Source organism: Emys orbicularis, chromosome 1 (genome assembly GCF_028017835.1).
Source record: "Emys orbicularis isolate rEmyOrb1 chromosome 1, rEmyOrb1.hap1, whole genome shotgun sequence".
Lineage (NCBI taxonomy): Eukaryota > Metazoa > Chordata > Testudines > Emydidae > Emys > Emys orbicularis.
The window spans coordinates 116,921,927-116,939,956 of record NC_088683.1 but is presented as its reverse complement, the minus strand read 5'-3'; the positions used below and the strand labels follow the sequence as shown (position 1 = coordinate 116,939,956).

Sequence of the window (18,030 nt, the reverse complement as noted above, 5' to 3'; positions counted from 1 at the left end):
CCAGTCGCAGTTGGCTGTCGGTTCTGGTGATGGCAGAGTTCACAGCTACCTTCCCCATAGGTCGTTGGATGGCTCTGACCAGGCGATCTTGGATGGCGTTGTGCTGCAGCTGCCAGGCTCTGGAATGGGGCTTGCAGCTACACAAGGCGTGGGGTAGTGTCTTGTTGGCATAGCCGCACTTCCTGCGTCACTTTCCCGATTCCAGTGGCAGACGGCTCCGTTCAGTGGGACGCAGTTGAGCCGGGCCCGGCGCATGAACCTCCAGCTGGCAAAATCGGGTGAAACTGCCCCCAGGGAGGAAGTGGTTGCTGGTGTCCCACTTGCATGTCACCTCAAAGGCCTTGCCCTGGTCCGACTTCCGTTTCAGGTTTTCCACGTATTGGCAGCAGATGGCATCCTTCAGGGTCCTCTCCAGCTTCGTTCTGGTTCTCGGAGTGATGATGGTGCACTCTGTGTTCTTCACCTGTGGCACCAGGACTCCCATCTCCTGGCATTCCTTGCACTACTACTGCTAAAGCAGCCATAAATCCTTGTTTCCCGTACAGAACAAAAATATGTGAATATATACAACTTATTACTTCTGTAGCACTTTTCACGAGAACCTCAAAGCACTTTTCAAACATTAGGCCTCAACACATCCTGGGAGATAGGCAAGTACATTAAATGTGTATTACAGGTTGTTAAAGTAACTTTTTCAAGTTAACATAAGGAGTAGTGGCAAAGCTGAGTGAGAGCAGAACTCAGATCCAAGTCACAGACACTCTGCCTAATTACTAAACAACAGTCCCTCCCCATGTTAATAAACAGAATATAAGTGTTGCATTTGTACAGTTCCATAATTTCAGTGTCTCCAAGCAGAACAAGTGGGACCTCACTCCACCTTGCCTGTTTGTGTAAAACATGCAGGTCACATTGTCCGTCATGACCCTGATGCGGCAATGTGCGATCAGTGGGAGAAAGTGTCGGCAGGCACTGCGGATCACTCACAGCGCTAGGAGGTTGATATGTAGGGTAGATTCAGTTAAGGACCATCTGCCCTGCACCATTTGAGTGTGAAGGTGCGCTCCCCAACTGATGAAGGAGGCATCAGTGGTTAGAATCATGGTAGGTGACAGTTACAGGAAAGGAATGCCAATACAGATGTTGTTGGGCTGTGTCAACCAGAGTAGTGAGTCCTTTACTCTCATTGGCTTGGATATGCGTTTGTGCAGGCTGTGCCTGTGAGGGACATATACTGTATGTTGCCACACTTGAAGGCATCACATGTGTAGCTGTGTGTGCTTTACCACTAATGTGGCTGCTGCCATGTGGCCGAGTAGCTGGGAGATACGTTCTGGTGGAGATCTGGGGTCAGGCTTTTACCTTGGATATAAGGTCGACAATAGCCAAAAATCTGTGAGGTAGAAGGAAGGCTTTGGCCTATATGGCGTCTAACTGTGCCCCGATGAACTCCAGGTGTTGCACTGGCATTAAAGTAGATTTCTCCAAGTTCACACAAAGGCCTAGCTCCATGAAGAGGTTCATTGCCACCCGGAAGGTGTGAAGAGCAGCGGTTTCAGACAGGACTTTGAGGAGACAGTTGTCCAAGTACAAAAAGATGGTGATGCCCTGCTTGCAGAGGTAGGCAACGACTACCACAAGACCTTCAAGAACATGAGGGGCCATTGACAGTCCGAAAGGCAGTGCCTTGTACTATAGTGGTCAGGGGGTATAGTAATAAGGAAATAAACACCTTTGAGGTCGAAGGCCGAGAACTAGTCCCCCTGTTCCAGTGCTGGGATAATGGTGGAGAGGGTAACCATCTTGAAGGGTTGCAGTTTGATGAACTTGTTAAGGTTTCAAAGGTCCAGGATAGGCCACCACCCACCCGATTTCTTCTGGATCAGAAAATAAAGCAAGTAGAAACCGTGTCCTCTGTGTTGAGAAGGGACAAGTTCTATTTCTCACAGTTGCAGAATGGGTTCGTGAGAAAGGTCCCTGAAGAGGGACGGGGAGGGAGGGTGGTGGGGTAGAATGGATAGGAAAGGGATGGATAGGAAAGGGATCACCTTCCCTGATGATCTTGAGGACCCACCTGTCTCAGGTGATTAGCCTCCATGATGGAAGGAAGAGGGCTAAGCATTTGCCAAACTGGTGAGATGTCAAAGATGGTTGGTATGACTGGAACATGGGGAGGCTTCTCCGGGCCTCAACCACACCTTCAAAATTGTTGCTTGGCTGGAGGTGCATGTGAAGTATCCCCTTGAGGAGCGGTCTGTCTGCATATGGCAGGCGGCTTTTATCATCAGTGCTCAGTGTCATAAGGCTGCTGAGGGGTGTACTGCAGTGGTCAGGATCGCAGGGGAAGATACTTCCCGGGCGTCTTTTCAGCGCTGGTGTGTAAATGCCAAGACAGCGTACAGTAGCTCGGGAGTCTTTAAGGGAGCATAGGGAGTCATCCATATGCTCCGCAAATAATTTGGGAACTTCCAAGGATAGATCCTCTACTGTAGTTTGCAACTCTTTAGGAAAGCCCGAGAGGTGGAGCCATGACGCCCGCCTTATAGCAACGGCAGTTGCGATGGAACGGGCAGCCATGTCCACAGAGTCCAAAAAGGTTTCCAGAGATGTACAGGCTTTCATCAGGTAGGTCCTGGCAGAGTTCTTGTATTTTTGAATAGTTGACATAATTATATTTAGCCATTAGAGCCCTGTAGTTGGAAATGCATAACTGGAGAGTTGCAGACGAATAAACTTTGCATCCGAACAGGTCAAGTCGTTTCCAGTCTCTATCACAGTGGGTATTGATGAGATTAATATTGATGTCCTTTTTCCTGCACAGCATTGACAACTATAGAATTCGGGGTGGGGTGAGTAAAAAGAAATGCCAAGTCCTTTGCAGGAACATATTTTTTCCCACCTGCTTGTAAGTTGGTGGAATGGACGTGGGGGTCTGCCAGAGTATTTTTGCAGGATCAAGTAGGGCCTTGTTGATAAGGAGGGCTACTTTAGAAGATGACGACATATGCAAGATGTTGAGCAGCTTAAGTTGTTAGTTCTTCACCCCCTCTAAAGGGACCTGAAAAGTGTCTGCAATCCTGCAAAATGACTCCTGAAAGTGTCTAAAGTCGTCAGCTGCAGTAGGAGATGGAGGCAAGATAGCCTCATCAGGAAAGGAAGAGAAAAAGTGGAGTGGCGGTGGAATGTTCTCCTGCTCTTCTTCCTCCTCCGATACAGAGGCTCAGCCTGCGGTGGACGAGAGATCAATGAAGAAGGCAAAAATAAAATGGTTACCTACCTTTCGTAACTGTTGTTCTTTGAGAGGTGTTGCTCATGTCCATTCTATGCTAAGGTGTGTGTGCGCCCATGTGCAAAGTTGCTGGAGATTTCCCCCCTCAAGTTCACTATCTGTAGGGCCAGCCCTAGCTCCCCCTGGAGCCCCACATTTATGCACCGGTATAAGGGGCATCGCCAGCCCCACACCCTCTCAGTTCCTTCTGGCAGCCGGTATCAAGCGGAGTGCCCAAGGGTCGGTTTTGTTCAATATCTTCATTAATGATCTGGAGGATGGCGTGGACTGCACTCTCAGCAAGTTTGCAGATGACACTAAACTGGGAGGAGTGGTAGATACGCTGGAGAATAGGGATAGGATACAGAGGAACCTAGACAAATTAGAGGATTGGGCCAAAACCAACCTGATGAGGTTCAACAAGTACAAGTGCAGAGTCCTGCATTTAGGACGGAAGAATCCCATTCACTGTTACAGAGTAGGGACCAAATGGCTAGGCAGCAGTTCCGCAGAAAAGGACCTAGGGGTTACAGTGGACGAGAAGCTGGATATGAGTCCACAGTGTGCCATTGTTGCCAAGAAGGCTAACGGCATTTTGGGCTGTATAAGTAGGGGCCTTGCCAGCAGATCGAGGGACGTGATCATTCCCCTCTATTCAACATTGGTGAGGCCTCATCTGGAGTACTGTATCCAGTTTTGGGCCCCACACTACAAGGAGGATGTGGAAAAATTGGAAAGAGTCCAACGGAGGGCAACAAAAATGATTAGGGGGCTGGAGCACATGACTTATGAGGAGAGGCTGAGGGAACTGGGATTGGTTTAGTCTGCAGAAGAGAAAAATGAGGGGAGATTTGATAGCTGCTTTCAACTACCTGAAAGGGGGTTCCAAAGAGGATCTAGACTGTTCTCAGTGGTGGCAGATGACAGAACAAGGAGTAATGGTCTCAAGTTGCAGTGGGGGCGGTTTAGGTTGGATATTAGGAAAAACTTTTTCACTAGGAGGGTGGTGAAGCACTGGAATGGGTTACCTAGGGAGGTGATGGGATCTCCTTCCTTAGAGGTTTTTAAGGTCAGGCTTGACAAAGCCCTGGCTGGGATGATTTAGTTGGGAATTGGTCCTGCTTTGAGCAGGGGGTTGGACTAGATGACCTCCTGAGGTCCCTTCCAACCCTGATATTCTATGATTCGATGATTCTAAAACTATTATTATCCTTAATACTTATTCTTAATAGACTTAGATAAGTATAATACAACTGGCTTTGGGGGAAGTTCTTTATACACCTTCAGTTTTAGCATCCAGTTGATAAATGTTTAGGCCTCTGGTTCATAAACTGTGGTCCATTAATTGTTGGTCCATTAATATCAGATTCTCTCTGGGGAGTTGCCTCAAAAAACTGCCATGTTCAGAAAAGGCACTTACATTTTGTCATGTGGCAGCTACTTTGCACAACAAACTGCTGCAGAGCGTGGTATAAACTCCCTAAGACACGAAACACAACCTTCACTCAAAAGCACAGGTTTGTCATGTTACTATACTTTACAGTCTCACAGTAATAGCCACGTGTCTGTAGTCTCAGAGGTGGTTCTTTCAAACTGCTTTGATTATCTGGTATTGAAAATTTTCTATTCCCTACCTATCCCAACTACCTTCCAAGACCTATGTAGCAAGGAGGATGATAATGAACGATGAGTGAATGCTAGTGATACCCTGCCCGTCCTCTCCACATCGTTCTCTCCTTCTATGGACCCTAACCAACATAATGTATAAGCTTTTCTGCTAGATTTATTTTCATTGAAAAGGAAAACACAAGACTCCTCCAAAGGTACTGACTGTTCGGTTAAACTAATTTTCTGCCAGTGAGACAGAGGGAGAGAGAGATGTGCATCACTTTCCCAGGCTCCATATTCCTTACATTTTATATGATCTCCTCACATTGCATTAAATAAATGTGCTGTCTTAAAAATATCGTAATTGTAAGAACTCCAAAGTGGAGCAATTCTAGTACTTGAAATGTGAGCTAGATGAGGTTTGCCTAATAAGATCCAAGACATCACATTTTGTTGCGTATCAACTTAACAGAAGTGGTGATGCCAATGGACTTTTTCATTTATTTAAATTCTGCATTATTTATAGCTCTCTTAAAAGTGCTGAATTAAAATTAATCTTCTCTTTTTGATTTTATCATTAGCCAGTTAGTAAACATCACTATCCCTCTTTCGAATTACTGGAAGGTATAGTTTCTTGTTTACCTCTTTTATATACCAGCCTCAACCGTGCTCTTAGCAGTGCACAGAACACACCACACATTTGCCTATGCCAACCAGTCCAGGCATGAATCCAACAACTTCAGAAGGAGTGCTTTAGATAGCTTTTGCTGCAAAGAGAGTAGGTAGAGTACAGTAAAGATTTTTATGAATCCCCAAAACAACTATTTCTTTAGTTATCTGAACAAAAGATCAAATACCTAGAATAATTATTTAGAATCACAGGATTTTGTTCAACAGTTTTAAAACAGATCAAATTTTGGGCCACAGATGCTTGACAGTATCATTCTTTAAGAGCATAATTTACCCCAAAACATCTTGGCTATGACAACTTTACTGCTAGAGATGGTATTTCTTAATTTTAACAGACAGCATGTCACTTTGCTTAAAGGATTTTTTACATAAACAGTGCCTAGCACAATAGGATCCTGGTCCATAACCAGGTCTCCTTGGTGCTACAGTATTGCTACTGCTACTACTTATAATAATAATCAGATTCTTTCAACTTTAAGACCCTTAGTTTCCAGGTATTACTTCCAAATTTAAATATTGCCCAGTCATCGTTTTTTCTGTGCAAGCTAAGAAGTTCTCTGTAATGAAAATGTCCATATTTCCAAGATTTTGTTCCTCTACTTCTGATGCTAATGCAAGTCCCCGCTGCAAAACAAGCACTCGGTCCTGTTCTGATCTCCAGGGGGAGAGGTAGGTAGGGGTGTGGGGGTTGGGGGGAATGGAATGGCTGGGAGGGAGAAGCATTTAATAAAAGTTGAACAAACAATACATGCTTGTACGACACCTAGTTCAACCAAGTTCATCCAACATGTCATCAATTCCACTTCACTGCCACCAGAAGTGGACAAATGCTGCTGCTGACACCTAATATCCACAGAAGCAAATCTAGAAGCACTGCACAATGGGAAAACTTTTTCTTCTGCCAGTTTCCCTTCAGAGGACCTTATTGTGTTCCATATTGAGATAACATGGGTAGAGCTAAAACAAGATTCCAGCATCACACCAGCCAAGAAAACATGAAATATTAACAGCTTTACTGGCAACAGCCATTGTATCAGGAGATGTTTAAAACTAGACAAGAGTCATAAGGCCTTTGATTCATTGTGTATCCAACTAGAAGATAAAGATTAAATCCTACTGTGTCAGGATTGCCAGTTGTAAATGCTAGTGAGGGGGTGGGGGTGGGAGGCTAGATCAAGCCAGCAAAAAAAAAAAAAAAATGAATAGACTGAAGATAGAAACAAAAAAGATTAAAGTCTGTACACATTTTCTGTAACTGACAATTCAAATTTTCATTAAAAGATCTGACAAACAATCCTTGGGAAAATCAGAATTCTGACTTGTATAAATGAAGACAGAAAATGGATTTCAACTTCAGAAGAAATGCTAAAAAATCTGCCACATGTTATAAATAGTACAGGAAATAAGGATATTCACGTTAGAGGACCAAGTCCATTAACTTAAAGATTGAAGCAATCCTCATAAACCTCTGTCAAGGTGATTCCCCACTCTGGCACTTCGAGTGCAGAAGGTGGGGGTCCGCAAGGATTTTAAAAATTTATACTGGCCACTCCAAGCTTGTATTAAACTCCCAAGGTTACAGCTTTTCTCTGACCTTGGATGGGTAGATGCTGCCACCACCTAAGTGCAAAAACCCCTTTGAGAAGAGGCGCACTTGGGAATTCCTTGCTCTGGGGTACCCTCAAGCCCTTTCACCCCCGCTCCGGGGAAGAGCTGAGAAAGAAAACAAATGAAATCAGCTGTTGCCACCATCTAATTAAACAACATGTGCACAAACCTCTTAGGAACACACAAATCCAATCCTGTTCTTAAAAAAGGTAAAAAAAATTAAAAACAAAAAGAAGGAAAATACATCTGGAACTTAGGCTTTTTGCTAGGTTTTAAAAAAACAATTACAAGGATTAAGCATCAAGATAGCTTCTTGAGGTCCAGTTTAAAAGGTTACAAGCAAAACAAAAGCACCTGGGGTTAGCACAGAGGAGTCCACAAGCCATAAATAAATAAAAGATAAACCTAATCCCGTCTTCCTAGACATTTCCTGATCTATTTACATATCTGGGGTTTTAAATAAGTAGTTTCTAGGTATCATCGGATGATTTTCATACCTGGCCCAAAGCTTTTTATGCATAGTTCCAGCCCTGTCTCTGCTCTCCAGGAGAACAGACAGACAGACAAAGGGGAAGTTTTTTCCCAATTTTAAAAAGTTCTAGCCTTCCCATTGGCTCTCTTGGTCAGGTGCTCACTCCCTTCCTTTTACCTGTGGACTTTTTAACCCTTTACAGGTAAAGCAAGTAGAGAACAGCTACTAACAGGGATTTTATAGCTAACTGGCTGGCTGGGTGTCGATAAAAGGGAGCTCCCCACCCCCACCCCTTTCATTTATCACAACCTCTATATATGGTCTAGCAACATTTTGAACAATTATTATATATCCAAGCTTCTCGGTCAAAAAGTACGACAGGGAGCTCAACCAGTATTGAGTATGATGCACTAGGGCTCATTTAAACACATGGGTCAAAGCCATGCCTGGTATAACTCCACTGAAATCAGACTTGTTTACATCCCTAAAAAGTAATAAGTCTTTAGTAAAAAGCCAAGTCCATAGTAAAAGGTATGTGGCCTAAATGTTAGAACAGGGGACTGGGAGATAGGATTCCTGGATTCTATTAATAAATAGTACTGATTTACTATGTGACCTTGGTCAAATTGCTTAAACTCCACCTGAATTTCCCCTTTTGTACAAGGTTAACTCTTACTGAACTCAATATTGTCTTGAGCCCTCAAGGTTCATAGCTTAAGCAAATAAAAATCTGTTGGCCAGGTGAGAGAAACTGGCTGGGCTGGCACATAATCAATTTCTTGAACTACCAAAGTAACTACAGCCTCCGCCTCCCCACCGCCATTAAGGCAATGGGCTGGAAAGGATGAGTTTTCAGGCAACATGTCCACCACACAAATACTTCAGTCATTACAAACAGTAAGGTAGAAGCAGAAGCAACATATAGGATCACTGAAAGGTTAACACTGGTGTTTTCTCTGTTTTGCTTTTGGGTTGTTTTTTAATTTCCCTTCAAAACTTTGACTGTTCATTATAAACGTGAGCTTAATCTTCCCATTACATCAACAAATTCACCCACTAACCTCAAAAATGTAAACGAAGGAACAAAGGGATGTTTTGGCAACCTTGGATATTTTGTATCAGGACTGAGGATATATCAGAGGACACAAGAACCTTGTACATCTGCGAACTTACCTTCTTCTGAAGAACGTTGACCTTGCGTTCTTTTACATCCAGCATGTCCTTGAGGTCATGTATTTCTCCTGCCTGAGTCCCTTTCTCCTCGGCTATCTCCTGGATCTGCTTTGTCTTCTTATTCAGCATTGTCTCTTTTTCCTCCAGACGTAATCGTAGTGCATCCACCTGAGTTTACACATGCAGAAACAAGACTTGGTTAGATAGGAAAGGAAAGAGTTATTAGACAAGGCATACACCACTTCCACAATAAAATGAGTGGTGGAAAACCCCAGACAGATTCTGGTAACTAATCTCCCATTAAGACTGTGAAATCCAACAGCCTCAGCAAAGACGGTTACTATTCAAGAACGATTTATCAAACCAAGATTACTTGGAGACCTGATGCCTATATAAGCATCAATATTTAATAGGGCTGTCATTAATTGCACTGTTAAACAATAATAGGATACCATTTATTTAAATATTTGTGGATGTTTTCTACATTTTCAAATATATTGATTTCAATTACAACAGAATACAAAGTGTACAGTGCTCACTTTATATTTATTTCTGATTACAAATATTTGCACTGTAAAAAATAAATGTTATTTTTCAATTCACCTATTACAAGTACTGTAGTGCAATCTATCATGAAAGTTGAACATACAAATGTAGAATTATATACAAAAAAATAACTGCATTCAAAAATAAAACAATGTAAAACTTTAGAACCTACAAGCCCACTCAGTCCTACTTCTTGTTCAGCCAATTGCTAAGACAAACAAGTTTGTTTACATTTACGGGAGATAATGCTGCCTGCTTCTTGTTTAGAATGCCACCTGAAAGTGATATCAGACGTTTGAATGGCACTGTTGTAGCCGGCATTGTAGATAGTTACAATGTGCCAGATGCACTAAATATTCATATGTCCCTTCATGCTTCAACCACCATTCCAGAGGACATACATCCATGCTGATGATGGGTTCTTCTCGATAACGATCAAAAGCAGAGCGGACCGACGCATGTTCATTTTGATCATCTGAGTCAGATGCCACCAGCAGAAGGTTGATTTTCTTTTTTTGGTGGTTCGGGTTCTGTAGTTTCCGCATCAGAGTGTTGCTCTTTTAAGACTTCTGAAAGCATGCTCCACACCTCCCCTCTCTCAGATTTTGGACAGCACTTCAGATTCTTAAACCTTGTGTCGAGTGCTGTAGCTATCTTTAGAAATCTCTCTTTGGTACCTTCTTTGTGTTTTGTCAAATCTGCCGTGAAAGCGTTCTTAAACAAACATGTGCTGGGTCATCATCTGAGACTGCTATAACATGAAATATATGGTAGAATGTGGGTAAAACAGAACAGGAGACATACAGTTCTCCCCCCAAGGAGTTCAGTCACAAATTTAATTAACGCATTTTTTTTTTAAACGAGCATCATCAGCATGGAAGCATGTGCTCTGGAATGGTGGCTGAAGCATGAAGGGGCATACGAATGCTTAGCATATCTGGCACGTAAATACCTTGCAATGCTGGCTACAAAAGTCCCATGCGAACGCCTGTTCTCGCTTTCAGATGATATTGTAAATAAGAAGCAGGCAGCATTATCTCTCATAAATGTAAACAAACTTGTTTGTCTTAGCGATTGGCTGAACAAGAAGTAGGACTGAGCGGGCTTGTAGGCGCTAAAGTTTTACATTGTTTTGTTTTTGAGTGCAGTATGTAACAAAAAAAAAAAATCTACATTTGTAAGTTACACTTCCACGATAAAGAGATTGCACTACAGTACTTGTATGAGGTGAACTGAAAAATACTATTTCTTTTATCGTTTTTACAGTGCAAATATTTGTAATAAAAAATAATATAAAGTGAGCAATGTACACTTTGTATTCTGTGTAGTAATAGAAATCAATATATTTGAAAATGTAGAAAAACATCAAAAATATTTAATAAATTTCAATTGATATTCTATTGTTTAAAAGTGTGATGAATCGCGATTAATTTTTTTGAGTTAACTGCATGAGTTAACTGCGATTAATCGACAGCCTTAATATTTAAACATCAAAACATAACCACAGATTTTAACCCCACATGGCATGTGATTATTGGCTTTTATATGTATGTCCTGAGATATTCACTGAAAATACCTGATCTCTCTCTCTCTCTCTGTAGGTCATAAAACCGTAGCTTAAGCAATATTTTGTTCAAGGTAGGGAAAAATAAATAACTGAAAATTTAAATTTCTGAAGTTCTAGACAATTTGAATATACCAGAATATCTACCGCTTGCCTAAAAAGAAATTAAAAAACCCAGTTCTTACAAAACCAAAAAGTTAAAAAATAAATAAATGAGAACTGCAGAAGACAGGATTTTCCATTGTAGATCAGGACATTTGTTTTTCACTGGTCACTGATGGTGGCCATTACCAAATACTTCAGAACAGCAGCAACAATTTTATCCCTCCAATAAGATATACCATTGTGCAATGCAATACTGTACATGGGAATCATTTTGCCCTATAATATGAGATTTGACACAATCTTCGGTATGTGACTCTCTTCAGTAAATCCACAGGCTGACTGTGTAATAAGTAATATATACATTTCTCTTTTACCACATCTTTTTTAGACATATCCCTTCTATATTTACCAGACATTCATCTGACATCATAATTTTATATTAATATTTCAGAATTTTACCACCATGTAGATGCCATTATTATGTTTTCTTCTCAGTAGTGGAGGTTCTCACAATTTTAAGAAAAATTTCCCCCATTTCAAAAATACAGAGATACAAATGCTAAGTAACAGTACTAAGTGGGTTGCTGCATGTTCAATCATCTGCAGTTACACTACACTGTATTAGCTGAGCCTGGAGGTAATATAAACATGGATCTCTGACTACTGCACATCAATATGTGAAAAGAGGGGAAACAATCTTATGGTTACCTGAAGATTTCCAAAAGTGTTTCTGGTTTAAACAGCAGCTCAAGTGTCGAAGATGGGCAGCAAGTCCTTTGGACCTCAATACCATGTAGCACCTTAATACAAGAGGATCTTTCTGCAGGACATATCTTTATGCTGAAGATGAAGGGGGGAAAGGACCACACTCCAGAACTTTGTGGGCCATAATTTGGCCATAAAAGCACACTTTGACCTCCCATGGTGTCACCCAAAGGAAAAATAAGTTAGGGAACTTCCATGGCCTCCACAAAGAGTTGTAAACTGACAAGCCTCTGTTTTTCCCTCTACTTCTCTTCTCCACCTATTAAACTAGACAGAGCATACAAGGCAAACAAACAAAAAAAGGGCAGGAGAAGGAATCAGACTTTTGAATATAAATTCAATCTGAAGAAAAAGGCCACCATAGAGCAAAGAACACTCTCAAAGACCATTGTGGAATATGAAATCTGACAACACCAGGCTGCTCAAGATACCAAAAGAAACCCACTGACCCTTATTCGCTTGGCATTCAGGCAGAGTTCAAACCAGCCAGCTTGGCTGCTAATCCTATTTGACAGTATCAGATTTGGTTCCCATTAGCTGAATCCATTACAGGGCATCAGTCACGGTGAGTAAGTAGGGTGCTTATTGAATCCCTTGCCCCTTCTGCACAGCTCAGGCTGACAGAGACATGAAGTAAAAAGAAAACGTGGACAAACTCCAAATGGGGAAAGAAATTAAACAAACAGAAAGTTAGATGCTTTAGACTGTGTGTATGTCAGTCCAATTTCCTTAATTTCTTTCTCCTAACTGGAAACACTCATCAAAGCCACAGCATCTATAGTATAACTCTCAAAGAAAACCCTTCACTGTTTTGTCTGATCTCTATTATATGGAACACTGAGCGCTTCCCTGTGAGGAAAAAGCAGCCCAGGTCTTCAAGTCAGCAGTGCAGTCCCGGCTGCCTGTACTCCTGGAGTCTTCCTGCTCACTTCCACATCATTAAAATCACATTCCTAATTTCTTATCCATTATGTAAGACTATCGGGTGTGTGGGGGGGGGGGGGGGAGAGAGGAGACGACAAAATATACTGTGAATGAATACCAGTGTGATGTGTACCATATAAATACCATAGATAAAGTAGTTATTTTTGTAAGAAAAAATTTAACAGGGGTATCCAAGTGGCTGAAGATTGTTTTTGAATCTCACAAGCCAGTTTTTGCTACTTTCACTAGCTCCTAGTGTTCAGCCTGCATAAACAGATCAAATACGTTGTTTCAGAATCTTCTAATCCTCAGGTTAACAGCCTTCATTAATTCTTGAGGAAAAACTAAAAATTTCCCTCACAAGCAATGCCACATACCCCCAAATGGTTGTTATATAGCAAATGAGACACCCCACTTAGTACTTCACTTCAGTGGATTTGTGTAAGTAAAGGTTCCTCCTCAGAAGACCTTCCATCTTCTGATTGATTGACCTCTTTGAACTCTATATTGGCTTATGGTTTGGAGTAAATTGAACTCCTTGGTTTATTTTGTGTGAGGTCCCTGCCTTAGAGAACCACAGAAAACACTTTCAGGAAAAATCCTCAAAGGCTGGCAAGACACACAGTTATCACCCTACCACTGTTCTTGGCAGAATGATCCACTTGTTTATTCACATCAGCTCAGTTTATGGATGGCATCCACCCAGACTGCCAAGAATTGAGGTCTGTGGCAGCCAGGTGATGCCAACTTCAACAAAGTCAGTGCAAGGCTTCTTCTGCACACACAGAAATGGCTGTGAAGGCAGCCACCGGGGTTTTGCCATCCCTAGCCTGATTTCTGCACCTTATGCAGTATTAGCTTAACCTAAGGGTAACCTGCCTATTTGCATATTAAAAGACAGTCATGTCTTTAATTATATACTAGTGCAGAGGTCCCTCAAGCGTGGGGCGTGCCCCTCTAGAGGGGAGTAGAGGACCACTCGGGGGGGGGGGGGGGCGCGTGGCGGGGCACAGGCCAGCCCCCACTGGGGCAGAGAGGGCCACCCAGACCCTCCTCACCCCCAGCTCTGCTCCGGTCCCGCTCCCAGCCACATCCCTGGCCCAGTCCCCAACCTCAACGTGGCTCCGCTCCCAGCCCCGCGCCAGCCCCCAGCCTCGGCCGCTGGCCCTGTTCCCAACCCGCAGCCTTGGCCGCTGGCCCTGTTCCCAGCCCAGAGACAAGGCTGGGGGCAAGGCCGGGAGCAGAGCCACACTTGGCCGCAGGCCCGGCTGCCGGCCCCCACTGCAGCCTAGCTGCGGCTCTGCCCCTGCCCCCAGCCTCGGCCCCTGGCCACGGCCCCATTCCTGGCCACAGAACCACCACAAGCTCCGGCCCCAGCCTTGGCCCCCTTACTCCTGTCCATATCCCTCCCCCCCCGGAGCTGCAGTACCACTCCTGGCCCCAGCTTTGGGGGGGAGGGGAGGGAAGTGCGAGGAAGGTGCAGATGAGGTAAGTGCGGGGCACAACCCTCAAAAGTTTGGGGACCGCTGCACTAATGGTATGGCATGCAAAATACTAATGGAGAGATAGGGTGGTTTCTGGCCCTTATATAATTATGTGCTTTCCAACCTTTCTGCATTAATCATCTAACTTCCAAGGGCACAAGAGTATCTCAGATAGGTCAGTTGCCAGTATGCACCTTCAAACTTCACTTAGTCTCTTTCCTAGAAACGCGCATAGCTGGTACAACAGACTCCAAAATCCTCTCTTCAACAGGGTATTACCAACTTTCCCCAGACGTCTGCGCACACACAATTAATCTGTTGAAGACTGATGCCTATCTTGTTATAAGTTAGTTTGTTTGTTTTGTTCAATACAAACACCTGTGTTTTGGGGAAATTTTACACAGTGGCAGGATGCAGTGCTGTCTATCTCACTACCTAGTATGGATAGTCATATACAAAACAAGAAAGAACATGGATTCTGAAATTTCTTCTATAAGAAGCTGGAACTAGAATACCCATAGCTCCACCGATGCTTGTACACCTGTGCTTACAGTGTCTTCTGCTGGGAAAGAATATAAATGGAAAAAATGCAAGAGATGACAGAACATTTATATGAATGTGGCGGGGAGGAAGTTTTGGTAAACTATTTTTTCTGAGAATCTGTAGGTAGGTTAAAAGCTTGATCATGAGACTATTACCTAGTTATAAATTTGGGGAAAACTGATAAAGTTTTCAAATGTACCTAAAGTAACTAAAGAACGTAAGTTAAATGTTCAAAAGTGACATAGGCACTTCAGAGTCTAAGGCAGGGGTCGGCAACCTTTCAAAAGTGGTGTGCCGAGTCTTCATTTATTCACTCTAATTTAAGGTTTCGTGTGCCAATAATACTTTTTAACGTTTTTAGAAGGTCTCTTTCTTTAAGTCTATAATATATAACTAAACTATTGTTGTATGTAAAGTAAATAAGGTTTTTAAAATGTTTAAGAAGCTTCATTTAAAATTAAATTAAATTAAAATGCAGAGGCCCCCCAGACTGGTGGCCAGGACCCAGGCTGTGTGAGTGCCACTGAAAATCAGCTCGTGTGCCGCCTTCGACACGCGTGCCATAGGTTGCCTACCCCTGGTCTAAGGCTATGTCTACACTGCGCACCTTACAACAGCGTGGCTGTGCCGCTGTGGCCACACCTTGTAAGGTAAGCAGTGTAGCCGCTCATTGCATCCCAGCGACAAAATAAAATCACCTCCAACGAGGGGCAGTAGCTACGGCGGCAGGAGCACGGCTCCCACTGACGAAGCACTGTCTGCATCGGCGCTTTTCATCGTTAACATTTTTGTCTGTCGGAGGAGGTGTGGTTTTTTTTCATCCCTGAGCGACAAAAGTTTTAATAACGAAAGTGCCAGTGTAGACAAAGCCTAAGTGTCATTGAAGGTTAATGGGACTTAGGCTCCTAAATATTTAAGCGCTACTGAAAATTTTATGCAATGTTATCTTTGTTTTATAGTAATGATCAGTATCTCTTTGTAAAACTGGTACTTTTTAATCATAGTTAAGAAACAGTGTACAAGGTCTACACTAGAAATTAAGCCACATTTGACATGTGATATTAAATGACTCTCCCCTATCCACCCTCACCTCCCCAAACCAGGGTTGAATATAGGTTAGTCACTTGTGCAGATCGGGCCAAATCCTGATCAACACTCAATGCAGAAAGTGTGAACAGCTCTTAACCATCTCTAACCAAGCCCTGTGGCTTATCTACAATAGCAAAATTCTGAATTACCTTCTTCACTGGTACAGCTCCACTGGTGGTAATGAAAAAAGTTCTAGTGTACACAAGGCACCAACACTTACCATTGTAATGTCTAGTCCTACTTCACTAGAATTTGCTGCCACCAGTGGAGCTATTAAAGTGCTGAAGTAAGTGTCCAGCTTTTGTTCATGTAGATGCACCCTAACTGGTTCTAACAAAGGCTAACTATTCATTTTTCATTACGTGTTGAACACAATTTGGTCTGGTCTATGCCAGCAGTCAGAGTTCGAAGATGATTGAGGGTTGTGTGGAGGGGAAAAGTAAGCTGTATTTGGCTTCTAGAGTCAAACACACTACTTCTATTCTGCCGTAGAAAAGGCCCGCTGAAGCATGAAACTGCTAAATGAAACTATATTTGAAAATTGTTATCAAAGCAATGTCTAGTTACTCTGTTTTAGCATCTTTCAAATAAATCATAATTAAACATACTTTTTGCTAGAGGTGTCCTAAACTATTTCCCCAGCCAACACAGACAGAACTATGTTTGTCAGCGAATTATGAACACAATTGTAACTAGCAAGGCTTGGTGCTTTATTGCAGATAAGCAATTACTTATGAAACAATCATGCTATATAGATAGGCTTGGCAGAATTTAATTTAATTTTTTATAATTTTATTGGATAATATCCATTTTATTTTAAAGCTTTTTTCTGTTTATTTAAATTTTCACAGTGGTGGGATATTATGGAGGGGGTGTGAGGCAATAATTACTGAATGACAGTAGATGTTGCGATTCAAAAGGTTAAAGCTTTACAACCATTAAAACAAAATTTGTCAACATCACATGTCAAAATATACAAACATCCTTAAATCTAGCTCTTAAGCAGCATTCTTTTTACTTTGCCTATCTATAAATTTCCAATTATTGACCAGGGTTGATAAAAATCAATGTTTAAAAATAATAATAATAATAATAAAAAAACATCGGATTTTATTGATTTAAATCGGATTTTTTTGATAAAATGCTTTTTGAGAAAAAAACCTATCTAAAGATTTTAATTAAGATACATTATTGCTCAACTATCTCATCATGGAATAGGCATTATAAATTCTAATGCTATAGTATGAGACAATATATTCATGTAATGTTTAAGAAAAGTTTTGTAAATGAGTTCCAATAGTTCATGGATTAGGGACCCAATCTTATGGGGTCCCAGGAGCTTCTGTATAGATTATTTAGGTTAATCTTTCTATCTACCCAATGGGACTCAGTGCTCAGTCTACAAGATACCATCAGAGATGCTTAGTTTTGCAGTTCTCAAACTGTGGATTTGTGTCTCCAGAGAGAACATGCTCGTTAACAGCAAAAATGTTTTTAAATAAATAAATAATATATGGAGGTGAGAAATAACAGATCTCAACCCCATTGTCCCTCTGAAAATTTGTGTACACAGAGTCAATCCCTTACCTCTCTCTAAAAGTGCAAAGTTTCAAAAAGTTCAATGAATAGAAGATTGTTGGGGGCGGAATAGATCGGTACAAGGAGAAGAAATCTGGAGATAAATGTGAGAAGGGAGGGACAGGCAGTAGAAACAAAAGTGAAACTGTTTGAGCAGCATATTACAGAAGTCTTGAGGTCTTTCTGAGTATAGCCTTCATAGATTTGAGATCTACCATACCATTCTCTCATTAGAAAGGAAATCCTATAATGACAGCAGGCCATAAAAGAGACCCAGTTTGGGAGTATTTTAATTAAGTTCCTCTACCTGTGGGTAAGACAGGCATGCGTGCAAAATGCAAACAGTGCAACAAAGAAATGCAAAGGCCTGGCTTCCCGACTGAAACAACATCATGAGAAGTGTTCTTTCTCAGGAGGTAGCTGCGTTGAAGATGATGAAAGGAACATGTCTGAACATGCAGGATCTTCAGGTTGGTAAACTTTTTTATTTCATACTTCTTCCTTAAGGACTGCCTGTCTTCCTACTGGACTATTTTTGAATTCTTATGTTTGAGCAAAAAATATAGTTGTTACTCTATGGTGCTATCATTTTAGATGCAGTTGTGATAAAAAA

General features: G+C 41.9%; 1 protein-coding gene across 1 annotated transcript in view; it reads right to left on the bottom strand.

Annotated features, from left to right (window-relative positions):
• The window catches only part of ERC1 (ELKS/RAB6-interacting/CAST family member 1), a 569,800-nt gene that overhangs the window by 388,876 nt on the left and 162,894 nt on the right, over positions 1-18,030 (bottom strand). Inside the window, exon 8 of the mRNA XM_065406940.1 lies at positions 8,820-8,987. Within this exon, the coding sequence (XP_065263012.1) occupies positions 8,820-8,987 (168 nt within the window). The remainder of the gene's footprint in view (positions 1-8,819; positions 8,988-18,030) is intronic.